Raw genomic sequence first — 25,582 nt, 5'->3', positions numbered from 1 at the left:
ATACATGTATTATTAATCAGAAGGGTTTTTTTTGTCACAAAATGTTGAGTAATTAATGTACACAAAATGATACAATAGCAGCTTCATTTGAGCAGAACTTAGAAGGAATTTATGGTCAAAAATAAGGCAGAATTTTCCACATAATTATATAGACTCTTTTATTGCAACATTTTCTGTACAGCTGTAGCTTTATAAAGCTTTACATAAAGTCATTGTCTATTTACATAACATCATACAGAATAAAGGAAACAATATAATCCACCTGGACCGAACCTTACGCCTCACATTTTGCTCTCATGTAGCATGTACAAGCACGTATAACTGTAATACTGTCTACTTCATAGACATGTCAGTAATAGACATGACATTCAACAAATGATATTGTGGTTCACACTAGGAAATGATATAAAATGTTAAATATGCCTGATAGTTTTCAAGGAAAATGTTACATCATCAAATTCAAAGCACACTATTGAAAATGTTCACTGACGCCTTGGAATAAATGGCAATTTTACATGGCTATCAATAAACTGTCAAAATGTATACTCAGTAAAAAAGAAAATTATACATATCATATGCAGTTTCATATTCTTTTTGAATGAACAGTCTAGCTGTTCATTGCACATAAAGCGGTGTTTTTTAATAATCGAAGTGTCATCAACTTGGGAGGAATACAACAGTTTCTGAAGACATAGAATGAAATAAAGGCATGACAAGATAGTTAGAAAGAAGAGATGCAAACCCAGAGAGCCAAAAATACAACCACCCCCTCCACCATACCCAACTCCATATATGAACATCGCAAATTTTAAGACACCAGACCAAACCTCAATACATGAACTTCATGAAGGCATGATGACATCTGGAACTTTTAAAAGTTCTAGTTTAACAGGTTTTCAAATAAACTTTACTACGAAAATGGCTCCACAAATGTTTCAGCTGGTACTAAATTAAACTACTATTTCCTCATGGGAAGGAAGTGTCCGTCTCAGAACACTTCATCATGTTGACGTTTTGGTCTGTCTTTTTTCGTTGTTGAAGCATTCATACCCCATGTGATATGTACTAGCCTCGGACCCGTGTGTGTTGTAGATTCACCAGAGCCATGTCCACTCCGGTGGCTTCATTATCCACACAACACTGATAACTGATAGGGGACAGAACATTCATGATTAGATGAGGAGGATCCTGAATTCTTCATTTATTCAAAGGGATAGCATGCTAGCAACAAAGCTTTTCACGAATGAGGAATTAGTCGCCTACATGTCTCTACGATAGATTGTCTCAGAGAAAAAACATGCAGTTTTCTGTAAAATCGCCAGGAAATAGGTGTAGTTTAAATCGTTGACGTAGAGGTTTTACTTTGTACGAACCAATCTGATTTCATACATATGTGAATGTCATAGATCCTTTGACCAACGACCTTCAACCACTGGAAATTTTCTATTCTAAGCTGTGCATTTCTTTTTGTCAGTGGAGTGGGAAAATTGTGGACTACACTGTCATATCTTTCTCGGTTTGACAGAAAGTTGTCTACGGCGAGAAATTACAAACTTTGGCGGTCAAGTCTCGTCATATTCTCGCAATGAGCTCGGAGAAGGTTGCGTACAGAGGCGAAGTTGTCGGCAGGGCCCGCCGAGACCGACCCGGCGCGGTCCGACCAGTGACGGTGGCGGTGACGATGGCGATCGGGGCGGGGGTGCTGGTCGTGGCGGCCCTCGTCTTCCTCGCTCACGAGGTTAAGCATGTCCGAGAGAACTCAACTCAACTGAAGGACCAGCTGATGACGCTGAAGGATCGTACCTTGGTCGTGGAGATCAAGCAAGACGCCGCTGCTAGAGACAAGGAAGAAGCGTTGTCTCACAAGGAGGAAATGACGGCCCTGAAAATCCAACTGTCGTCCCTGCAGACCCAACTAGACAGCGAACGTGCGGAGTTACAGAGGGAGAAAGCTGACGGGGCGTCTTTGAGGGAGCGGCTGGCTGTGCTGGAAACCAAGTTCCAACTCGGTGTCGGAAATGTACAAGAACCAACCTACGGAACCTCTCATGAGGTAAGGGGCGATACAAGTTCTTTTGCTTTGATTGCACGTCCAGCATTCCCTGTTCAGACAGGACACCATAGGAAGCTATAGTTTTAGAAAGGTTATTCACTCCTTTTATATTCTGTTCGTTTGTTTCTTATGACCAGGTAAGGGTTTTTAATACAGCAGCTGTAAGCTACAATGTCATAATCCCAACTCTTGGTTATGTCAGCTCGCATCAGCTCATAAAACGTTACATGACCTCTTCCTCACTTTTCTAAGACCTCTTCCTCACTTTGATTCACCATCGCTTTGAAGCAATGAACATGTGGCGTTACATTAAGAACTGCGATTGTCTTAAAAGTTATATTCTAAAAAACAACAACAAGGTTTGCACATATATCATGCGCATGAACACCACTGATAATTAGACACTTTAGGTCACTGGCGACACCTCACAGTTAACCTGCCTCGGGCAAAAACTCGACACATCTGAGTTTTTCAACTTTAGCTGGAAGCAGTAAACAGTGGATCGGTGTTGATACGTGTGGTGATGATGATCTATAGGAGAGTTTATGCGCTTAAAATGTCTTAAATTAGCACCGTGATAATAATAATGATTTTATTGCAAATTCATGCCCGAAGGCTAAATGCAAATAATATACATAAAAGAACAGTGTACAAAATAGGTATAAAAGCTGCTTATCTAAATTATACAAATGTAATTGTCTATAACTAGTGAAGGGCTTGACTTCTCTTTTGTAAGCAATGGAAGACGTAATGTCCCACCTTTTCTATAATTTGTGGGTTTTTGGTAGTTAAAAGAAGAATAGTCTTTTCTTTGTCTGTAAGCTTAGGGAAATTCGGATAGATTTTAGTGGTCTGAGTAGACAACTCATTTATAATAATAATACGCGTACGTTTCAACAATGTTACTATCGTTACCACGAGGCCAACAGAGTCATCCATGTCGAGTTAGGGAGGGATGAAGAGGCAAAAGTTGATTCCAGAAATGTTACCAAATAACACTCTGACATATATGCAGAAAGACGAGCAATAGAAAAACAGCATTCAGGACTAATACTTTTCATTGGCTGCTAATAAGGGAATTGACTCTTGATCCGAGACTGTTCAGAAGACAAGAATTCAGATTCGAAACAGTTATGGTCACAGAGTGGTGAGTTGGGTTGTGATTTTGTGCTTTATGGAGCAGAGAAGTTTGGATGATGAGTAATAATTTGTACATTCTACAACAGCGCGCTGGCCCGGGTGTGAAACCACCTGAAGTTGGTGATGACGTCAAGCTTGGAGATCACAACGCCCCCTTGCGGCGGTCCAAGAGATCGGCCAACTCTGTCACAACACCCTACGGCATAGGTTGGCAAACATGCATTACTCTAATCTTTAAATGCCCCTGGAATAACGAATTATCTATAAACAATTATGATCACTGTACTTGATCATTGACTGCATTTCTCACAACGGAGTTGACGTTTTAAGACTGCAATACTCTTGATGAGTTTTTTATTGTTACTCGTCTGACATTAACTGCAATCATCTAGAGTAATGTGTATGTGATGTTTATGTATTTTTTACAACGCTCTCGACACGCATGTAACGTAAAGGGTGCTACTGCCACACCATCATGTATCTTTTAAATGTATCCATAAACCTCACTGCAACTTGTCGCAGGTCCCTTTCGAGGTCCTGAAGGACCGGCCGGACGAGACGGTCGGGACGGCCGTGATGGTGTTCCCGGTCCCCCCGGGCCTTCTTGTTGCGGATGTGGAGGGTTTGGAGGGTGTTGGAACAGGTCTTGTGAACAGGTAGGACATGTCTGTGATTTTGTGTACTGTACTTACAAGTTCGCGTTGTATACTTGAAAATTTGGTAGAACCATTTTATGATAATTAATTATTACATGTTGTCTCTGTAGTTCCCAATCCAACAAGCCCATATATATTCTGTTGAAAAGAATACAGCATTCCTCTTATAAAAGGGACTCAAATTCTGTACTTTGTTTTGGCGTGACAATTTTTGCAAAGCAATACATATATTACCATCATCTGGGACAAAAAAAACATAGTACTCCCAGTCTTATAAATGCATGTAGAATTGCTGAAGAAAGAAAGATTACAGCTAATCACGAATGTTTCTAGGGTCCTCCTGGACCAGAGGGCCCCCGTGGACCGGAAGGTCCTCCTGGACAACCTGGAGCAGGGGATGGATCAAGTTCCACGTGTCGCTGGCCATGTATATGTCTTGTTCTATCACATAGCATCATGATCTTTACCAACTTTACCTACTTTTTAAAGATATTACCTCGGTCACAGGGTACCGTGACATGTTGCAAACAGGAATAGGTTGTCCTCTTAGTAATCAACATCATTTCTGGTACATGTTCTGTGACTTTGGAACAGAGTGCACTGTTTAGAACTATGTAGTATTGTTATTGATTGTCTTTGAACAAGGTATAAGATAGCGACAAAAGGTACAAATGACCAATGACTTTAAACGTCTATATATGCAGTGATAAATGGAACCGAGTGCACTGTTTTGATCTGTGTTCCATTGTTTGTCTTTGAACAAGGTAATAAAAGGTAACAAAAGGTACCACACTTAGCTATGCATATAGAACATATTGTCAATTCCATATTTCTCTTTATCAATGAATGATATGCTGTCTAATTTTGGTACCTTCAATGTTTTCTCTACGTTTCCTTAATCAGGCACAGACTACTACAACTACCGTGATGAGCTGGCGCAGAGCATCTGTACAGCGGCCACCGACCGACCATCTTTCATCTTCGCCATCCGTCGGGACTGCTCCGGACCTAGCGGGGACGGTCTGACGTGCAACGACATGTGCACGTCCCGCAGAGCGGCCATGAGAGCAGCTGTTGGCAACCAGGGAAGGTTTGTGCTACAATACTGTCATGGAAAGTCGTTTTTATTTTTCTAGTTACAATACATTTGAACTGCAAAGCTATAAAAAAGGACCAGGTTAAGTCTTTTTTTTTGCATAAAAAAAAGAGGTTTCAATCAAACGTCTTCGATATATTGAAAGACGTCCTTGATATATGGTACACATTTTTGTTAAAGTTGTGGTTCTCATTGCTGTTCGATGAAAAGTCTAAGGGGCGGCTTTGTGCGGAAAGTAATTTCAGTCTGACATATATTGCATCTATGTGCACTATATGATGAATGTATGTACATGTACCATATCCTATATAGTATCATGTTTTGATGATGATGATTTATTTTCTCCAGCACATCAGAGTGCATTGATGGTGTGCATGTGTACGTGAATCGCCCAGTCCTTTCACCCGACCACAAGACTGGCGCTGGACAAGTTGGCCTTGCAGCATTTCGCTATTTCAGTGGTGGCTGTACCTGGAGGGCTAACCACTGCGGACCCAACTACTGTTGCTGCCGTGTTCGCCCATAGTGAAATAGCGTATCGCTACATGAAGTAGATCAATATCGAACAGCACACATAAACATTGTCTTTTAAATCTCTTTTGATATTATGTTCTTTTGTATCCGAAACTTGATATTACTACTTCATTACTCTCAGACAAGTATCACGATACACAGAATCAGCAAGCTTTATATCACTTCAGCCAAGACGATTTGGAAAGGAAGTCATGTTTTCCCTAGAGAACTTGAGTCTATAACTCTACTACACAATTCACAAGTGGTGGCAGAAGCAGGGTGTAGTGATATTTTCCATCGAATAGAAAATAGAATATGACTGATAGCGCTGCGCAGGATAAAATATCTATGAATATTTCCCAACTATTGTAATATGTGCTGCAGCTGTGATTGTACGTTAATACTTCCTGTTCGAGAGGCTGCTGTGTTCCATAGACTGTACCCCATATTTGATATGATAAAGGATTCTTTGCTGTTGACGGGGTCTGATGTAAGAATATATTTCTATACGTTAGAATAAATTTGATTCAGTACAATTCAGTGTGTTAAGATTCATTGTCATAGCCAATATAGTACTGCCAAGACGGCCTGCGTAATAGAGTGCGCCATATAACGTTATACACTTCCTAGTGAATAACATCCACAAGCAAGAAAAACAAAGTCCTCGCAGAAATATCAAACACAACATAGTAGCATATTGCCAAATTGCAAGATAATGATATTTCGAAGATATACAGAAACAAAACTGCAAGATCCCAGATTTCTGACTTGGTGATGAGTTTTTTTAGTGTTTGCTTTTTATGCCTTTATTGCTTCACATTTCTACAGTAATACTAGGAACTGTGTCTTTGGGGTCAATACCTTGGCCAGCCATAAAAGGTTAACAAATTAAAGCAGTTGACAATGGAAAATACAAAATCTTTCAAGTTATAAATAAGCGCGAAGTTCACCCTGAATAGTCGTCCTATGATTCGGTGTGTCAGTGACCATGTCTCACTTTGTTAACTGGAAAAGGAAAAACGACACCAAATTTCCTCGTTCTTTCCTTTCAAACTATTGGCCAGGAGCACTCGTCCGAACAAAGACACCGGTGTTTACCAGTTGCTGCCATGTTGACGTAGTGATGTGAGGTGCGCAGTGGCATTGTTGGGAATTGACACCTAATACCTGCCCAAACCCCCAACCAGTCAATGATACTGTGCTTTGTTATTTGCACAGTGACGCTGATAATGTTACATCTCCAACCAATGAAGTTCGTCAGATTAGTAACCTTACTACTATGAACTGTGCATTTTTACTTACTAGGAAACATTGCTATTGCGACTGTTGCAACCGGTAATACTTTTGGGTAACAGAAATTCATTTCTTTAGTAGCTTATTCTCGCTGCAAGCCGGCAATGAGCGCGGAGAAGGTTGCGTACGGAGGCGAGGTTCCCGGCCGGGCCCGCCGAGACCGACCCGGCTCTGCCCGACCAGTGGCGGTGGCGGTGGCAGGGGTGCTGGTCGTGGCGGCCCTCGTCTTCCTCGCTCACGAAGTTAAGCATGTCCGAGAGAAGTCTGCTCAAGAAGTGTATCAATTGAAAGACCAGCTTATGACGCTGAAGGATCGCACCTTGGCCATGGAGATCAAGCAAGACGTCGCTGCTAGAGACAAGGAAGAAGCGTCATCACACAAGAAGGAAATGACGGCCCTGAAAATCCAACTGTCGTCCCTGCAGACCCAACTAGACAGCGAACGTGCGGCGTTACAGAAGGAGAAAGCTGACGGGGCGTCTTTGAGGGAGCGACTGGCTGTGCTGGAAACCAAGTTCCAACTCGGGCATGCTGAGGAACAACAGTTTCCAATCTTTAAGGTAATTTTTTGCCAGTAGCTTGCTGCAACACGGAAATAAAATCTCATCGTGCATGGCTCCAAGTTCAATGAGGCGTAAATAGGCTCCTCTTTTTAAGTGAACAATGGCTTCTAAGCCTCAAAATCTTGGCACTGGGTTAGTTAGAAGGAAGTAGAATTTGACATTTTGTTCCATTCTTGTGTAAAATACTATCAACATACAGTAATGTACATAACCGAGCTTTAAGCAAAATATCTAGGCCAATGGTTTCTTGTTTTATTGCTTTGTTGAGGTATTACGGCAATTAAGAATTCTCCCAGGTATTTACAAGAGCCAAGATGGGCAGCAATTTAAGAAGTCTAAACCAACTTTACCCTATTTCTGAAGGACGGGAAGCCGAACCAAGCTGACAGTGTCCCTGAACACAACGCCACCTTGCGGAGGTACCGGAGATCGCCTAACTCCGTCACGTCACTTTACGGTATGTAGGTTAGGGCACACCATCTTAATTTTAAACGGATGACATCCTCTTGAGACCCCAAAACTAATGCGCGCGGTCGAAAAAAAAGAAGAAAATCTAGCAAAAAAAAGGCTGCTAAATCACAGGACTACAAAGCTGGTATTGCCAATTGAACCACAGAACACAGTGTATCAAACACGCAACAAGTCTTTATTTGTAGGAGGTACATGTTGACTGTCTTGTTCATCTTAGCAGACTCAGCTCAAATGATCAATTCAATTCAATTAACCGCAGGCATCAGGGGAGATGCATGGCGGCTGCAGACATCTCCCTCCAGGATGTTTTGTTTTCGGCCAGAGTCCTCCAGTCGGCTCTGCTGACTCCCAGAGTGTCCAGTACATTGAACACTTGGTCCTACCATCTGCTCCTGGGACGGCCTCTAGGGCGCCTCCAAGTTGGGTCTGGAGCTGCGGAGACCAGTTTGACCACTTCCTGGGTGGGTGTAGCTCTAGAGGTGTGACCCAGGAAGGTTAGCTGGTGCTTGATGATCTTCTGGCTAACCGGGACCTGGTTAGTTGTGCGGCGCACTGCTTCGTTCGTGACATGGTCCTGCCAGCGAATGCCTTCGATCTTCCTCAGGCACCGGGTGTCGAAAGAGTTCAGTTTCTGTCTAAGAGCCTTGGTGAGAGTCCAGGACTCAGCTCCGTAGAGGAGCACAGAAAGAACAAGGGTGTAGTAAATCTTCAGCTTGACCGTTCTGGAGAGATGTTTGGAACGCCAGACACGGTCAAGACTGGAAAAGGCTGCAGAGGCGATTCCAAGTCTGCGCTTGACATCTTGGTCAGACTTACAGTCCAGGATGTTGACGCTTCCAAGGTAGTTAAAGTGTTGGACTACCTCGACTGACTCTCCGTTGATCGGTGGGCAAGTTGGCGGGTCGAGGAAGTCACTGAGAGACTGCAACTTAGTCTTCAGCCAGCTGACTTCTAGACCCAGGGTTTGGCTCTCGGCTGAAAAGACCTCGAGCGTGCTGACAAGTGCTTCGAGTAGTTCTGCGAGTAGCGCCACGTCGTCAGCATAATCCATGTCAGTGAAGGTGTGTTCACCGTAGGTGGTTCCGCACATGCCTCGGCCAACAGTCCTGGACATCACATGGTCGATGGCGATGTTGAACAGCGTTGTGGCCAGGACACAGCCTTGGCGAACGCCGCTGAGGAGTTTAAACCAGTCTGAGAGGTTTGTTCCTACTCGGACGCAGCTTGTGGTATCTGTGTAAAGTTCCTGGATGAGACTTATGATCTTAACTGGAATGCCCCTGGCGCGCAACAGCTTCCACAAAGATGGTCTGTGGACTGAATCGAAGGCGGCTTTGAGGTCTACGTACGCGACAAACAGGGCCTTCCTGTATTCCCTCCTCTTCTCCGCAAGCAGTCTGAGGGCAAGGATCCTATCTACGGTAGATCTACCCGGAGTGAAGCCGCTTTGTTCAGGGCGCTGTGAGTTCACCAGAGGTTGCTTAATGCGGTTGAGTATCACCATACTGAATACCTTGGCTGGGACAGAGAGGAGAGTTATGCCACGGTGGTTCTTGCATTCACGTCTACAGCCTTTGTTTTTGTAGAAGGGCAGGATAATTCCTCTCTTCCAGTCTTCTGGGATGTTTCCGGCTTCCCAGATGGCAGAGAACAAGCACTGCAACCAGCGGATGATGCACTCACCCCCTTTCTTCAGGAGCTCAGGGGGGATGCCGTCGTATCCCGCAGCTTTGCCGGTCTTCAGCTGACGGACGGCCCTACTGATCTCGTCGTCAGTAGGAGGGTCAGTGCTGATGTTGCTGTCCGGTGTTGCAGCGTCCGCCAGTTCGTCGAGTAGGTCAGAGGTGGGAGATGGTGCAGGTCTGTTAAGAAGGCTGGAGTAGTACTCCTTCCACCTGTCCATCTGCTGTTGTGTAGTTGGAAGGGCGCTGCCATCTTCAGCCACCACAGGGCCGACTGCTGGTGGAGGGGTTTTGCCTGCCAGTTTGCGAACTGCTTCGTACACGGCTTTAGACCTTCCAGCGGCGCTGGCTGCTTCCACTTCCTCTGCAGTCTGCAACAGCGACAATTGCTTGTCTCGCCTGAGCAGTGCCTGTCGTCTGGAGTTTAGGGCTCTGTAGGTTGTTTTGTCTCCAATAAGGCGGGCTTGTCTGCGGGCTTCAACTATCCTCAGAGTGTCTTCACTGATCCAGGGTTTGTGGTTCCTGGTTTTCTTCCCAAGGACTGATCTGGTGGTGTCCGAGATGTTGTCCTTAAACTGAGACCACACTGACTCTACATCAGGGGGGGTGGACTGATTGTTGGCGAATCTCCTGTTGATTTCTTCGCGAAATTTCTGCAAGTAGGCAGGGTTTCGGAGTTTTGTGACGTCTGTTCTGAAAGATTGTTGCCCCGACGGCCTATTATTTTTCAAGGAGACTTTACAAGAAGCTACGACTAGGCGATGATCTGTGTTACCAAACTCCGCGCTGCGGTACACTCTGCAGTTGTGGACACAGTTCCATCTGTGGTTGGTTAGGATGTGGTCGATCTCTTTTTTTGGTGCGGCCGTCATTGCTGTACCAAGAGAGTCTGTGAATCGTTTTCCGCTTGAAGTAGGTGCCACAAACTTTCAGGTGATGGAGCTGACAGAGCTGAAGCATGCGCTCCCCATTGTCGTTTCTAGTGCCATGCCCGTGTGGTCCTAAGCACTGCTCGTATCCGGATCTATCTGTCCCAGTTGTGGCATTGAAGTCACCCATGACAACAGTTAGATCACGGCGATCAACTCCAGCTAAGACGTCAGAAAACAGGTTGTAGAAAGCATCTTTGTCGGCATCGCTGTGGGCATTTGTTGGTGCCGATGATCGATGTTTGATATATTGACAAGAACGATCAAAGAAGTACACTATTAGCCGTATTTGGCTCCAAAGAGCGTGGATGATATATGACTGATGAGAATGCTCATAAGGGCAGTTTCAACAAACATGGCATTGAGCTCCATATCAATTAATATGGAGTTCAATGCCATGTATGTTGAAACTGCAACATTCGCAGGTCCCTCTCGGGGTCCTGAAGGACCGGCCGGACGAGACGGGCGGGACGGCCGTGATGGTGTTCCCGGACCCCCCGGGCCTCCCAGTGGATGTGGAGGGTGTGGGGGGTGTTGGAACAGGTCTTGTGAACAGGTAGGACATTTCTGCGCTTTTGTGTACTGTACTTAAGTTCGCGTATTCTTCAACATTTGACAGAATTAAAAACCATCTGCAGCAATCCATAGTGCTCCGTCATACCTAGAATGCATTTTTGAAGAAAAAAAGAGTATAGCTAACCATAAATGTTTTAGGGTCCTCCTGGACCAGAAGGCTCCCGTGGACCAGAAGGTCCCCCTGGACCAGAAGGCTCCCGTGGACCAGAAGGTCCCCCTGGACAACCTGAAGCAGTGAATGGATCAAGTAAGTTCCACGTATGTGGCCACGTTTACATACGTATTGTTCTAGTACATTGCCTCATGATCTCTATCAATTGCCGCACTCGTACTTTTTCTTATATCACTTCAGTCATTGTTGTACACATGTAGCAAACAGGAGTCCTCTTAGTAGTCAACATCATTTCCAATACATTTTCTGTGACTTTGAACGTCTATGCAATGCATCATGAGTTAGAACAGAGTTCACTCTTTTGATCTATATGACATGTTTTGTCTTTGAACAAGGTAAAAAAACGATAACTACAAAAGGTACCACACAAGTTGCTATGCTTATAGAATATATTTCAAATCAATTCATACTTCTCTATATCAATGAATGATATGCTGTCTAATGTTTGTACGTTCAATATTTTCTCTACGTTTCCTCAATCAGGCACAGACTACTACAACTACCGTGATGAGCTGGCACAGAGCATCTGTACAGCGGCCACCGACCAACGATCTTTCATCTTCGCCATCCGTCGGGACTGCTCCCGTAGCGGGGACGGTCTGACGTGCAACGACATGTGCACGTCCCGCAGAGCGGCCATGAGAGCAGCTGTTGGCAACCAGGGAAGGTTTGTGCTACAATATTGTCATGGAAAGTCGTTTTTCTAATTACAATACATTTGTACTGCAAAGCTATAACAGAGGACCAGGTTAAGTCTTCTTTCGAATAAAAAAGGAGGTTTCTATCAAATATATGGAAAGAGGTCCTTGATATATAGTAGACATTTTTGTTAAAAGTTGTGGTTCTCTGTGACCAAAATCATTTTTTCCACATTTTCATTCAAATATACATAAGTACATAACATAACAGCACATTTACACAACACATTAAAATTCTACAAATATACACAGTTACATATTGTTACAGGGGTCATTCCCACTGACTTTTTTTGGATAAGGTGTGCTCCCTAGTTACATATATCTACATGGCTCCTAGGATGAGACCAACATCATTGCTTTTCGGTTAAAAGTATAGGTGCGGCTTTGTTTGGAAATTTTAGTCTTTGACAAATATTGCATATATCTGCACTACATGATGCATGTATGTATATTTACCATATCCTATATAGTATCATGTTTTGATGATGATGATTTCTTTTCTCCAGCACATCAGAGTGCATTGATGGTGTGCATGTGTACAACCGCCCAGTCCTTTCACCCGACCACAAGACTGGCGCTGGACAAGTTGGCCTTGCAGCATTTCGCTATTTCAGTGGTGGCTGTACCTGGACTGCTAACCACTGCGGACCCAACTACTGTTGCTGCCGTGTTCTGCCATGAAATAGCATATCACTATATCAAGTAAATCAATATCAAACAACACGCCTAAACATTATATTTTGAATCTCTTTTGATATTATGTTCTTTTGTATCCGAAACTTGATATTACTACTTCATTACTCTCAGACAAGTATGACGATACACAGAATCAGCAAGCTTTATATCACTTCAGCCAAGACGATTTGGAAAGGAAGTCATGTTTTGCCTAGAGTACTTGAATGACTTGTCTATTTGTGAACAGGATAACTCTACTGCACAATTCACAAGTGGTGGTAGAAGCAGGATGTAGTGATATTTTCCATCGAATAGAAAATAGAATATGACTGATAGCGCTGCGCAGGATGAAAAACCTATGGATATTTCCCAGCTATGGTAACATGTGCTGTGATTGTACGTTAATACTTCCTGTTCGAGAGGTTGCTGTGTTCCATAGACTGTACCCCATATTTGATATGATAAAGGATTCTTTGCTGTTGACGGGGTCTGATGTAAGAATATATTTCTATGCGTTAGAATAAATTTGATTCAGTACAATTCAGTGTGTTAAGATTCATTGTCATAGCCAATATAGTACTGCCAAGACGGCCTGCGTAATAGAGTGCGCCATATAACGTTATACACTTCCAGGTGAATAACATCCACAAGCAAGAAAAACAAAGTCCTCGCAGAAATATCAAACACAACATAGTAGCATATTGCCAAATTGCAAGATAATGATATTTGGAAGATATACAGAAACAAAATTGCAAGATCCCAGATTTCTGACTTGGTGATGAGTTTTTTTAGTGTTTGCTTTTTATGCCTTTATTGCCTCACATTTCTACAGTAATAGGAATTGTGTCTTTGGGGTCAATACCTTGGCCAGCGTTCATAAAAGGTTAACAAATTAAAGCAGTTGACAATGGAAAATACAAAACCTTTCAAGTTATAAACAAGCCGAAGTTTACTCTGAATAGTCGTCCTACGAGTCGGTGTGTCAGTGACCATGACCGTCACCGCGTCTCACTTTGTTTAGTGAAAAAGGAAAAACGACACCAAATTTCCTCGTTCTTCCCTTTCAATCTATTAGCCAGGAGCACTCGTCTGAACAAAGACACCGGTGTTTACCAGTTGCTGCCATGTTGACGTAGTGATGTAAGGTGCGCAGTGGCATTGTTGGGAATTGACACCTTATACCTGTACCATTCAACCAGTCAATGTTACTGTGCTTTGCGACGGCAGCGACCTTGATAATGTTACATCTCCAACCAATGAAGTGCGCCAGATTAAGTAACCTTACTATGAACTGTGCATTTTTACTTACTAGGAAACATTGCAATTGCGACTGTTGCAGACGGTGATGCTTTTGGGTAACAGAAAGTGACGTTATCTATCTGCCATACCTTTAGTCATAGACTATAAACTGGCAATGAGCTCTGAGAAGGTTGCGTACGGAGGCGAGGTTCCCGGCCGGGCCCGCCGAGACCGACCCGGCGGAGTCCGACCAGTGGCGGTGGCGGTGGCGGCCGGGGCGGGGGTGCTGGTCGTGGCGGCCCTCGTCTTCCTCGCTTACGGGGTCAAGAATGTCCGAGAGGAGTCTACTCAAGAAATGTCTCAACTGCGAGATCAACTAGCGAAGGCGAATAACCAGCTCTCGACGCTGAAGGATCGTACCTTGGCCATGGAGATCAAGCAAGACGCCGCTGCTAGTTACAATGAGGAAGTGTACTCTCACAAGGAGGAAATGACGGCCCTGAAAATCCAACTGTCGTCCCTGCAGACCCAACTAGACAGCGAACGTGCGGAGTTACAGAAGGAGAAAGCTGACGGGGCGTCTTTGAGGGAGCGACTGGTTGTGTTGGAAACCAAGTTCCAAATCGGGCATGCTGAGGAACCAAATTTGGGGAACTTTGGAGAGGTAGGTTTTTCCCAGTAGCTTGCCGCAACGACAAGAAAATTTCACCGTGAGGCGTGAATAGGCTCATATTTCAAATTCAAGTGTACAGCAATGGCTTCTTTAAAATCTGGGAATGGGTCTTTAGTCAGAAGGAAATAAAATTTCATTTTATGTTCCAGTATTCATTTGCCAATGATTTCTTGTTTTATTGGTTTGTTCCCACTTTGGGTATACAGCAATCAACAATTCTCCAGGGTATTTACAAGAGACAAGCAAGAGGAGCAGCTACCAGTAGTAAAAACGTTTAAACCAACTTTACCCTATTTTCAAAGGAAGTGAAGCCGAACCAAGCTGTCAGTGTCCCTGGACACAACGCCACCTTGCGGAGGTACAGACGATCGCCCACTGACTCCGTCACGTCACCTGGCGGTTTGTTTGTTTGTTTATTGAGATCTCCATTAGATTGTAGGATATCAGACTTTTGTTTGGACCTGATTTGAATACGCGTAAGATGTATCGAGAATTATGCCAGTTGATTTAATTACCTTCGCCAAGAAAGTTGTGTTTTGCCCAGCGTGCGTTTGTCTGTGTATGAACACGATAACTTGAGAATGCCTCTGTGGATCATCTTGATATTTGGTAGCTCGGTAGGTCTTTATCAAACCTTGGAATGATCAAATTTGGGGCCCCCTAATTTGCATAATTAATAAGGGAAGTTTATAGATCCGCTTTATTGCATGATAAGACTCTTTTACATGTGACACCTAACACATTTTCGTTGCACGCTGGGACAAATATTCCCCTGCCGGCAGGGCCTGTCCCCAGGGGCCCTACAGCTAGTGGTCAAAACACAAAGGGATAGCTAGATCCTGTGTACATGTACAACTTGTATTTGATATGTGAATAGCTTAAGTGATGCTTGATATAATGAAATAGTAATTATGCAAATCAGAATCTAATTTGCATAATTAATACGAAAAAGAAGACCTGATAAAGCCACCGCATTCCATGACAGGACTATTAAAGAATGTAACATATGTAACTGAGAAATAGAGAGACATTGATTGATAAAATTGTTCAAATAAAGACCAAATTTGCATGATTAATGGGAAAATACTGTAATTCCGTATTGGTAAGTAACTGGAAGTTCATACTTCTGGCAGGTTATGTGAAGGTGAACATGGTTGAATATAGATTAAGCAAATGAGGGCATAATCTGCATAATTGATCAGAAAATGCTAGAATGGCCTTCTTCGTTAAGATAACACTGTCATAACTTTTCGGTTATTTCGGTGGAAAGATGATCAACTGATGTCTTTACGTAAATTATGACCTTATTTGCATAATTTACGAGAAACATAATAGAATAGAATTCTGACCGATATTTCTTCTTATGTTACGCTTTATATCGGCGTGTTTGCCGTTTGAGTCTTTGATTTGTGCCTTTTTCATGAAACGGTTGGATTGGAATAACAGCATCACCATAATTCTGTCTGAGCTAGCAATGATATAAAATCTCACTGCAAATGTCACAGGTCCCTTTCGAGGTCCTGAAGGGCCGGCCGGACGAGACGGGCGGGACGGCCGTGATGGTGTTCCCGGGCCCCCCGGACCTCCCGGCGGATGTGGATGTGGAGGTTGTGGGGAGCCATCCTGCCCACAGGTATCCTTGTACTTACAGATGCGCGTTCTGTAGTTATCATTATATGATAACGTGATCTGTTCTTGTGCTAACAAACGAACTTGAGCTTGAGGCGAACTTTTTTGAGACTAAGCCGATAACTTACATCGAGTTACAAGGAACTTTAAACGACTTCATATTGTGCTGTTGACAATGGGTGAATACGACGACGTTTACCATCCTGTAGCGGCCGTGTACTGCAGTACCACTAGGTATGGAGAGCGGCGCTATTCCTGATAGCCACATCACTGCATCCACAACACATCCGGATTGTGCCACAAGCAAAGCTCGTCTTCATTCCCCGGAGGAGGGTCGCACAAGCCAGGGCGGATGGGCCGGAGCCTGGTGCGCCAACTACCCTCTGAACACCAACGAGTGGCTACAGGTGAGGGGACGCTGCACGGTGTAACTTGCTCTATTGCCAATCGTATTGAGCCCTGTCATATAACTCATGTGCCGCATCTGTTGTTAGATTGCGTGTTTCTTTTTATTGATATGAAATCGTTTTTCTTCCTCTGACAGTCATATTTTCATCAAGCCTCCGTTGGTTGTATGTGGTTATTTACTTTCGCATTTTACCTTCGCCGAGAAGGTTATGTTTTGGGTAGCGTTTGTATGTGTGTGCGTATGTGTGTATGTAAATGACCAACATAACTCAAGAAGACTTGGATGGATTGTCGTGATTTCGTATGTGGGTAGGTCTTGAGAAGGCTTGGATGGACTGTGTTGATATTTGGTAGGTAGGTAGGTCTTGATGAGACCTGAAAATGATTTGCATAATTAATGAGAAAAGTTTATATATCCGCCGTATTTCATGATAGGACTCTCAGACATGTGACATATGTAACTGAGGAAGACAGAAATATTCATAGCTATCAACTATGCAAATGAAGACCTCATTGGCATGATTAATGCGAAAATACTATCTCAAGATGGGGTTGACGAATCATTGAGTTTTGGTTTGTAGATAGCTTAAGTGATGCTTTGCATGATAAGACGATAATTATGCAAATCATATTTCTAATTTCAAAAACCCGCTGTGTTCCATGATATGACTATTCAAATATGTGCGAAGTGACATTTGTAACTGAAGAAGAGAGGAATGTTTATAGATAGAAAGTATGCAAATGAAGACCTGATTTGCATAGTTAATGAGAAAATGACAGCAATTTCATACTTATGGCATTTGGAAGTTATGTGAACATCGTTGAATTAAAATATGCTAGTAAGGACCTCATTTGCATAATTGATTATAAATGTTAGCATAACCTTCTTTGTTAAGCTCATACTTTGGACAACTTCTGTTATTTGGGTGGACAAGATGATAAACAGGTATGATTTGTAATCATTGAGAAACACTCATGATACACAGTTATTACATGAAACCTGGTAACATGTTGGTTGAGAAACTTGACGCCAGATAGAACAGGTACCCTGACGAGCGTACCAAGATGCCGTTTTCCCCCTGCTCAGGTTGACATGGGAGCAGAGACGACTGTAGCTGGAGTCATCACCCAGGGCAGGCCAGCAGGAAATCAGTGGGTGAAATCCTACAAACTACGCTTCAGCAGAGACGGGACCACGTGGTCCACATACCTGGACAAACTGGGACGGGAGAAGGTTGGTAGTCCACAATTTTTCTCTAAACTTGCATGTATGAATTATGTACCTGTTCTACTTCAGCTAGAGAAACTATGTGCATAACATTATTATGTTCCAACAAAGTTGATCTCAGTTTGTGATCCTTTTTATCTCCATGAAAAATGGAGGTATAGTTTTGTGCCTGTGTGTGTGTGTGTGTGTGTGTGTGTGTGTGTGTGTGTGTGTGTGTGTGTGTGTGTGTGTGTTCATGTGTGTGTTCGTGTGTGCCTAAGGTCGATTTTGGGCCCCCTGGTATGTGGCCTTGGTACAGCAGCAGAACTTCCATTTTCTGTATCTTTTGACCTGAACATGCTATGGTCTATTTTAGCTTGTGATGTAAGGAAGAAGTGCTGTAGGTTTTGGCCACCTGGCAGCTTGCTCTGGAACTGCAGGGGCGTTTTTGTCAAAATCTTCCAAGGGGAATAACTGAACAAAGGAACGACGGATTTCCATGATATTTTATATGCAGACAGAGATGTACATAATGAAGAGCAAATTATGCAAACTAAGTTATGTGAAGGTGAAGATGGTTCAATGTGAATTATCCAAATGAGGGTCTAATTTGCATTATATATATTTCATGGAGATATGAGATCTCCAAACTCTTGTTTTGTGTGGGGTTGCTGGTAGCCTGTTCTTTGACTTTCTTTACAATACCCTCCTAGGTCTTCTCTGGCAACTCTGATCAGGACACTGAAGTGCGCCACCTGTTGGACCCGTCGGTAACTGCACGTTATGTCCGGTTCTGGCCGCAGACATGGAATAGTTACCTCAGCATGCGTGTGGAAGTCTTGGGACAGTAAGTACACAGCTGAAGTCTTCTGTCCTTTCTGTGTGAGCTTACACCAGGTGATTTTCAAATAAGTAATGTGATGTTCCAGTCAAGGTATTTGCAAGATTTTTCTGCTGACATTGTACAACAAAGTATTTTTTCTTCTTGCTCCTTTTGTAGGGACTGCACCAGTGGCTAGACTCAACATGAAGAGGTGGAGCTTTCCAAAGCTCCGATTTGCACATTACAGGATATCTGCTATATCAATTTTCTTATTTCACTTATGATAGTTTGCAGTATCAACAGTAAGTATACAGTAAGTATACAGAATATTCTTGAGTTATGTATCAGAAAAAAATAATAAAACCTTTTGTTGTACTTGATGTATCACTTGTTTGAAATCTTAAGCTTTATAGCTATAGAATTACAGATTGAAGTTCTTAAGAGCGTTAAACTTTGTAATTATGTTTTGCTGACATACAACTTTATTCTATGTTGTGCACCCAAAATTCTTTCTGTGCACCTATTTTTTTTGGTTGGGTGCACCATCATCATCATCATATCGGGCAGCTTGCCCGGACTAGGGTTGCACCAGTGCACCTATTTCCAAAACTGAATTTCGAGCCGAGCTAATTAATGTACACAAAATGATACCATAGCAACTTCATTTGAGCAGAACTTTGAAGGAATTTATGGTCAAAAATAAGGCAGAATTTTCCACATAATTATATAGACTCTTTTATTGCAACATTTTCTGTACAGCTGTAGCTTTAAATAGCTTTACATAATGTCATTGTCTAGTTACATCATATCATACACAATAAAGAAAACGATATAATCCACCTGGACCAAACCTTACGCCTCACATTTTGCTCTCATGTAGCATGTACAAGCATGTATTACTGTAATAATGTCTTCTTCATAGACATGTCAGTAATAGGGATGAAATTCAACAAATAATATTGTTTTCTCACTAGGAAATGATATCATATGTTAAACATGCCTGATAGTTTTCAAGGAAAATTTAACACCATCAAATTCAAAGAACACTATTGAAAAGGTTCACTGAGGCCATGGATAAATGGCAATTTTACATGGCTATTAACAACAAAATGTCAAAATTTATACTCAGTATAAATAAATATACATATCATATGCAGTATAGCATACATTTTTAATTAACAGTCTAACTGTCCATTGCACATAAAACAATGCTATTTATAAGTCGCAACAACTTCGGTGGAATACAGCAGTCTCTGTAAGATAATGGGCAAGAAGATATACAAAACACAGATAGAGTTGCCAAAAATACAACTCTCCTCCACCATACCCAACTCCATCACAATTTTAAAACACCATAATGACCAAACTGTAATACATGTAGGTATGATGACAGCATCCAGAACTTGAACAATCGCTCTGGTTTTCAGACAAACACATGTACTTACTATATGTTACAAATTTTTGGCATATTCAAGTATTTTAAGTGGTACAAAATTCAAAGTCATTTCCTCAAGGGAAGGAAGAGTCGTGTGAAAGATATGTCCATCAAGGTACCTCACAGTGAGGATAAGTCTTTGACTCGTCCATGCTCCTCAAGTTCATAAAGGTTAAGTTTCTCTTAGACGTTTTTGTGAGAGAGTGCTAGCCAGGTATCAATCCTATTCAAGCTCCTCCCATAGCTTTTTCACAGAATAATCTGGCCCTCGTCCCCATTTAAACATTTGGTCCTTACGTCCTGCATCATTTCCGAATCAAATATTTCTCGGAAGCGGTGTAACAGGGACCAAACTTCCGAATGCCTGTTTTGAATCCTGTTACCATGTGATTGCAAGGACTGTCACAATAAGGCAAGGCAATTGGAGCTCTCATATATATTTTTTACTTAAATATTCAAATGTCAATCATTCTTCTTCATGCTATGGTCCCATTTCCAAAGTGGGGCACGGTCAAGCTGTTTGCGAAAAGGAAAAATAAAATTGCATTTCAAGAAAATACACAATATATGGTTAGGAGTAATTTTTTTAACGCTTTGTGTCTTTTGTTGTCTTTTATATCACATTTTTCGTTCCCACAAGCTGCCCGGCCGGGCCTCGCTTTGAAAATGGGACCATAGCATTAACGGGTGCCAGACTATTTGGCAAGGGAAGCGATCAAAGAAACGCTCTGGATCTAGAATAGGGTGGAAACCAGGCTAGGGGTGTGCATCTCTCACACAGGTATTGTGCTCTTCACTGCCTTGGATGCTGCTGAGGAAAAGAGCCTGGTGAAAAACTTCAGTCCCGTCTGTCCCCCTGGGATGTAGCTGGCCACATACCTGTGCACACAGGAAAAAAAGATACAGGAACAATATGAATTGTGGTATTCAAATACCACACTTAACACGACTTTACTCACTCCACCCAGGTGTGAATGGGTACCTGACTTCGGTTGGGGAAGGTCGTATTGAGGTCACCTGCTGGTGCCAAATGGCAGTCGCCCAGACCCTTGCGACAGTTCCACAAAGTGCAAGTGTGGAGCAAATATGTATCTGACAAGTATTATGTGATTGTAAACCCTGCAGCAATTCAGCACTGGCTGCCATTGTACGGGTAATTTCTGACCAATAAACAGACCAACACAACGTCTGACGCACGCAGTTATAGTTTCCCAGATTTGATTCGGAACCTACACAGACCACGGGAAAGGTGACAAGTTGTTCTATCAAAGCTGTCCTGCTGGTGGAATGAAATAAAATGATATTGAAAGATTCTTGATACTGTAGCGGATTAACTTAAAAAATGGTTTTACTGTATGTGCAGGGCTATTGCAAATACAGAAATGTTCGCGGTGGTTATATGCTCCCAGTTTTCGCGGTGAACTCTTTACCGCAAACTTAAAACCACCGTGAAAAGTGTTTCCATTATGTGACTGTAGCACTACTATTGTTTCAAATGCGAGCTTAAAACCACCGGGAACACCCAATTTCTTCTCTACCGTGAAATCAAATCCCTGTGAATATTTCTGCATTTACAGTATATTGGGGAAAACATAACTTCTCAGTCAGTCTTGATTGTCTAAATGTCGCTTATCGCCTTGTTTTTAACTCATACACACAATGAATCTCTTACATGCACCACTAACTGTAATCCTGATGGAAAAGGGTAAAGACGAACACTCACCACAGAAGCGCGATGATTTGTATGATGGCAAAGACGGTTGTGAGGATTGTGCTCTGTTCCTGTAGATAGGTTAGAAAATAATTGTTGTAAGATCATTCCTTTGTGTGTCCGCCAACAATAGGCCTCAAATCTTGCCATACATGCACTTATTGAGCTGTAAGCTACACACTATCATTCACAAGAACATTTCCCCCATGTTGGTGACCAGCAAACCCTAGCTAAATCACAATTCTACTTCTCTCTAAAGCCCGTCACACAGCTCATGACTTCAGCCATATTAGTTGATCGACAGAGGGTCACGCATATTTTCCCCCTGAAAATCCATCCTATCATTTTTAACAGGGCTCGGTGACCTGAAAATATCGGCCGATCCCTCAAAACCATGCGATGATCAAGAGAACATCAAGCGTGTTACTGCCAAAAATAACATTCAGAGCTTGCAGACTCAATTATCATGCTGTATGACAGGGTTAACGGACATACTTACCACCATAGCGAAGTATAATGTGGCAAACATGGACCCGAAGTACGCGGTGGTGAACGGTAACCTCTCGGAGGACAGGAGGTGCTTCATGTGGTTGTACGGACCCCACAACAGGGAGAAACTGGAGACACAGACGGGAAGAAAAATATGGTAAACAACAACTAGTGGAGCACAGCCTGACACTGACAGCAGCCAACTTTGGGGACACTTTCTGGCTAACAGTAGACGGGATAAGCTCAACAAAAGCAGTCAAGTGACTATCACACATCTAGGAAGGTACACAAAAATTTTTGAAGACTATCCCCTATTGGTATACAGAGATTTTGGTACTTTTGTAAGAAACACTTAGCTGTCATTGTTGGAAGGGTCCTTTGGGGACTTCAATATCTTGACGGCTGTACTGTTCACTAAATGCATTCAGGCCTCAAGGCTCAACTTAAATCTGACAAAACAAACTAGATTCAAACTAGATAGAAATTTAGTGTCTGATAATGCCTGCTTCTGGAGTAGAATGTTCCTTTAAATGACACTGCTCAACGTGTTCTATCTGGATAACGTGACACCACAGATTGAAATAGTGGATTGCTCATTCTTGACAAAGACGGGTTGGTCAGTAAAAAATGCGAGTAAGTCCTTTTTTTTGTGTTGGCAATTACAGTTGAACTTTGATTCAGAACTAGCGGATATGTTGACACCTGTGTAAAGGATAACTTGTCTACGTGGTCAGTCTGACTGCAACCTTACAGATTTATAGAAATATGCTACCCACAACATGTGAGCACTGTAGACAGAATCAGGTCGAGTCAGGCCATTACCAACTCGTACCAACAACATTGACAATAGTTTTCTTTGTTAGAGTTAGGGCTTTACCTACGTAGGTGTCGAGTTGGGACTCAACCTAGGTGTTGGGTTAGGACTCAAGTCAGTCAACCCCAGTGTTGGTCCAACTTGACCAGATAAGCCATGGTCCAAGTTGGTAATGTGTCCACTGTAGACACTCTAACTGTTGATGGCTTACCTGCCTATGAAGAAAAGGCTGCCCATTGTGTAGAGGAGGGAAAACTTCCTGGCCTTCAGGATCATGACTGGAGCGTACATGGCAGCCTGGAGGTTATCAACATATAAAAAAAACATGACTCCTTTTTTTCCTTAAAATTAATGTTGTTCTGAAGTGTATAAACTCTCTGTTCATTGGGTACTAAAATTTCTGAATGTCAACTGGTATAATTATAAGTGTAGCCTGGGTGCCATCCAATTTCTACTGGCGGGGGCTCCTATACTCACTTCCCCGAAAACAGGTAAGCAAACACAGGAGCCCTGGTAGTAATTGGATGGCACCCAGGATAGAATAAATGTAAAGTGTAGCCAGGCTAGCAGTCAGGCTTGGTAGTAAGTGAAGTGAAGAAGGTACAACTACAAACAAACAAATAAGACATGGTAAATATACAAAAAAAAAGGTATTGCACCAGCTAATGATTCAAGCAAAGGAACAACAACTTCAGAAGAAGATCTCAAATTCAGCCATCGTTATCTACTCACCAGTGAGAAACAGAAGAGACCTGCACAGAGGCACAGCATGAATCCCATGATCCTTTGTGTTCTCGTCTGTGGAGAGGCCAAGACACAAAATAATCGACTACATTTTATTTGGTTATTTGACACTTTTGCGTAAAAACTTGTCTAGGGTCAAAAATTATAAGGGAAATACTGATATATCGTTGCCATCTGGCTCATGCCTAATCTCCAACTTCTTAGTAGATCTATAATTTGGTGGCAAAGACGAGTGGCCAATAAAACTGCTTTTGCCCTTTGGATACTGTCTTAATTGCCACCGATTGATCTGCTTGAAGATAAGTAACTTGTAGAGTACCGGATTGTACCCTATTTCAAATCCATTTCCACTCAAAATTTACAGTTCTGTCTTTACAAAAAGAAGCAAAAACGATAAAAATGATACTTCTGTATTTCCCTTATTTAAAGGCCAGGTAAAGGTCATGTACATTTGACAAAAATTTTGTCATGTATAATTTACAGCTCAAATCGCAGTGAATCACTGCTATCTGATAACAGTCACGTCAATACTCATATTTCCAAAGTACTTAGGGTACCGCAAAATTAGCCGATGAGAAATAATGTGTATTTTTTAATCATGACTGTGAGAAGATAAACTGTTGCCAACTCACCAAACTGGGACAACATGGGTCCTTCTGTGCCTGGCCAAACCACCCGTTACTACCGTTCTCTGCTTGGGCCTCCTCGTCTTTCTGTCCGCCGAGAAACGACGGTAACTTGGGCGCCCATGTCCCCAGCCCGTTGGACAGGCTTCCGTTTGTAGTGGAGTCTGTTGGAGATTTGTTTTTGGACCCGTTTTTGTTTCGACTCTCTGCCAAGTAGGCTTTCAGCGACGCATTCAGCTCCGCCATTTTGTTTTAGGTGTTCGAAATATAGGTGCCTTTTTAATCCGACCTTTTTCTCACCAATTACCTCTAAATGATCTTATTTGATAAAATAATAAACCCATAACCTTAATTTATCATAATTCTAGCTCGTAGGTCCTCTAAACTGCTACAGAATCTGGAAATAAGTAAATTCTATCTGATTCTATTGATAGGCAGTAAAAACTTAGCAACGAACAGCTCCAAATTAGATCATCTATGGACCAATCACAGCGCGAGATTTTGCGCCCATGGAAACTGACAAGCCACTACAGATGAGCCACTACTTGTGACAGATCGCGACTTGTTGCAGATTTCACGTTGTGATTCCTGATCTTTGCCGGAGATTATGCGATTTTCTAGGCATTTAGAGTGATGTAGAAGGATATCAGTCGATAAACACAGTGCAGTATAGGTTGGAGATGCTTGTCGTTATGACTGAAAGGTGGTGAGAGGGCAAACGAGGCTATCAGAGCGAAGGAAGGAAGTTGCAGAAGTGGGAAGGTAAACACAGATCAAAGATGGAAGCAAAGACGGAACTGAGCACGGTTTTACCGAATGGAACGAACGGAGAGGGAGAAAAAGAGGAAGGAGGGACGGAAAGAGAAGCGGTGACGAGTACGGTAGAGTTGCCGGGACCACGGAAAGCAGGCCGCGGGAAGGATACGGCCCAACCCCCGCCTTCCAGTGCAGCAAGTACCGGGACTGACAGGCACGTAACATTACAGTATCATGTTTCAAAAATAACCTCAAATTTTACAAGATTATATTGAGTCACTGTCATCTGTATCTTGAAACTTATTAAGCTAAGATTATCGCACGTTCCTGCATGATTTTACACCTTTTGCATAATTTTTGTAGTCTTTTAGATTTGCTACATAATTGGCCTCTGGGGAATACCATCAATCATATTGATCTAATTATCTCTGACATGAGATGATTGGTTGATACACAAGAATTTTTGTTGATCGACTTACCGACCCTTACGTCACCGGAGCTCCAGGGATTG

The 25,582-nt window shown here is 42.6% G+C and overlaps 4 protein-coding genes across 7 annotated transcripts in view; 3 read left to right on the top strand and 1 right to left on the bottom strand.

Annotated features, from left to right (window-relative positions):
- The first annotated feature begins 1,404 nt into the window (after positions 1-1,404).
- LOC136429863 (collectin-12-like) lies at positions 1,405-13,057 on the top strand. 4 transcript variants are annotated; one of them, XR_010754819.1, is made up of 6 exons: positions 1,405-2,053; positions 3,280-3,400; positions 10,822-10,952; positions 11,111-11,230; positions 11,628-11,811; positions 12,349-12,451. XR_010754819.1 is itself a non-coding variant. In XM_066419938.1 (6 exons), the coding sequence occupies exons 1-6, from the start codon at positions 1,586-1,588 to the stop codon at positions 12,521-12,523; spliced, it is 1,188 nt and encodes a 395-aa protein (XP_066276035.1). In that variant the 5' UTR covers positions 1,408-1,585; the 3' UTR covers positions 12,524-13,057. The 4 variants fall into 4 exon arrangements, 3 of the variants coding, with proteins under 3 accessions (XP_066276035.1, XP_066276038.1, XP_066276037.1); XM_066419938.1 differs by having other exon boundaries at positions 1,408-2,053; positions 11,111-11,219; positions 12,349-13,057; XM_066419941.1 differs by lacking the exons at positions 10,822-10,952; positions 11,111-11,230 and adding exons at positions 3,716-3,849; positions 4,183-4,276 and having other exon boundaries at positions 1,422-2,053; positions 12,349-13,057.
- A 516-nt stretch (positions 13,058-13,573) lies between these two features.
- On the top strand, positions 13,574-18,876 carry LOC136429862 (uncharacterized). Its single transcript, XM_066419937.1, has 7 exons — positions 13,574-14,420; positions 14,732-14,828; positions 15,935-16,062; positions 16,268-16,465; positions 17,554-17,700; positions 18,387-18,520; positions 18,674-18,876. Exons 1-7 carry the CDS (start codon positions 13,932-13,934, stop codon positions 18,690-18,692), a joined length of 1,212 nt encoding a protein of 403 aa, XP_066276034.1. The 5' UTR covers positions 13,574-13,931; the 3' UTR covers positions 18,693-18,876.
- Positions 18,877-19,206: 330 nt separating this feature from the next.
- On the bottom strand, positions 19,207-24,590 carry LOC136429864 (uncharacterized). The gene is made up of 6 exons (XM_066419942.1): positions 24,322-24,590; positions 23,678-23,743; positions 23,157-23,242; positions 22,142-22,259; positions 21,655-21,713; positions 19,207-20,810 (listed from the first exon to the last, which is right to left on the bottom strand). Exons 1-6 carry the CDS (start codon positions 24,559-24,561, stop codon positions 20,705-20,707), a joined length of 675 nt encoding a protein of 224 aa, XP_066276039.1. The 5' UTR covers positions 24,562-24,590; the 3' UTR covers positions 19,207-20,704.
- Positions 24,591-24,850: 260 nt separating this feature from the next.
- Positions 24,851-25,582, top strand: part of LOC136429861 (cilia- and flagella-associated protein 337-like) — a 29,146-nt gene continuing 28,414 nt past the window's right edge. The window contains exon 1 of the mRNA XM_066419936.1: positions 24,851-25,285. Coding sequence (XP_066276033.1) covers positions 25,095-25,285 — 191 coding nt within the window. The 5' untranslated portion in view covers positions 24,851-25,094. The remainder of the gene's footprint in view (positions 25,286-25,582) is intronic.

The sequence above is a fragment of the Branchiostoma lanceolatum genome, chromosome 3 (assembly GCF_035083965.1).
Source record: "Branchiostoma lanceolatum isolate klBraLanc5 chromosome 3, klBraLanc5.hap2, whole genome shotgun sequence".
In the NCBI taxonomy this organism is placed as follows: Eukaryota; Metazoa; Chordata; class Leptocardii; order Amphioxiformes; family Branchiostomatidae; genus Branchiostoma; species Branchiostoma lanceolatum.
The sequence above is the reverse complement of the archived record's forward strand: the minus strand, read 5'-3'. Positions and strand labels throughout refer to the sequence as shown.

Bases quoted from the DNA above. Each gene is read 5' to 3' on its own strand.
- LOC136429864 (XM_066419942.1), bottom strand. From the start codon at position 24,561: ATGGCGGAGCTGAATGCGTCGCTGAAAGCCTACTTGGCAGAGAGTCGA. The intron at 21,714-22,141 runs GTAAGTATGTCC...ACCTATCTACAG, and splicing joins CATTATACTTCGCTATGGTG to GAACAGAGCACAATCCTCAC. The intron at 20,811-21,654 runs GTGAGTGTTCGT...CTGTGTGCACAG, and splicing joins CAAATCATCGCGCTTCTGTG to GTATGTGGCCAGCTACATCC.
- LOC136429862 (XM_066419937.1), top strand. From the start codon at position 13,932: ATGAGCTCTGAGAAGGTTGCGTACGGAGGCGAGGTTCCCGGCCGGGCC. The intron at 16,466-17,553 runs GTGAGGGGACGC...CCCCCTGCTCAG, and splicing joins ACACCAACGAGTGGCTACAG to GTTGACATGGGAGCAGAGAC. The intron at 17,701-18,386 runs GTTGGTAGTCCA...ATACCCTCCTAG, and splicing joins ACAAACTGGGACGGGAGAAG to GTCTTCTCTGGCAACTCTGA.
- LOC136429863 (XM_066419938.1), top strand. From the start codon at position 1,586: ATGAGCTCGGAGAAGGTTGCGTACAGAGGCGAAGTTGTCGGCAGGGCC. The intron at 3,401-10,821 runs GTTGGCAAACAT...CAACATTCGCAG, and splicing joins CACAACACCCTACGGCATAG to GTCCCTCTCGGGGTCCTGAA. The intron at 11,812-12,348 runs GTTTGTGCTACA...TCTTTTCTCCAG, and splicing joins GCTGTTGGCAACCAGGGAAG to CACATCAGAGTGCATTGATG.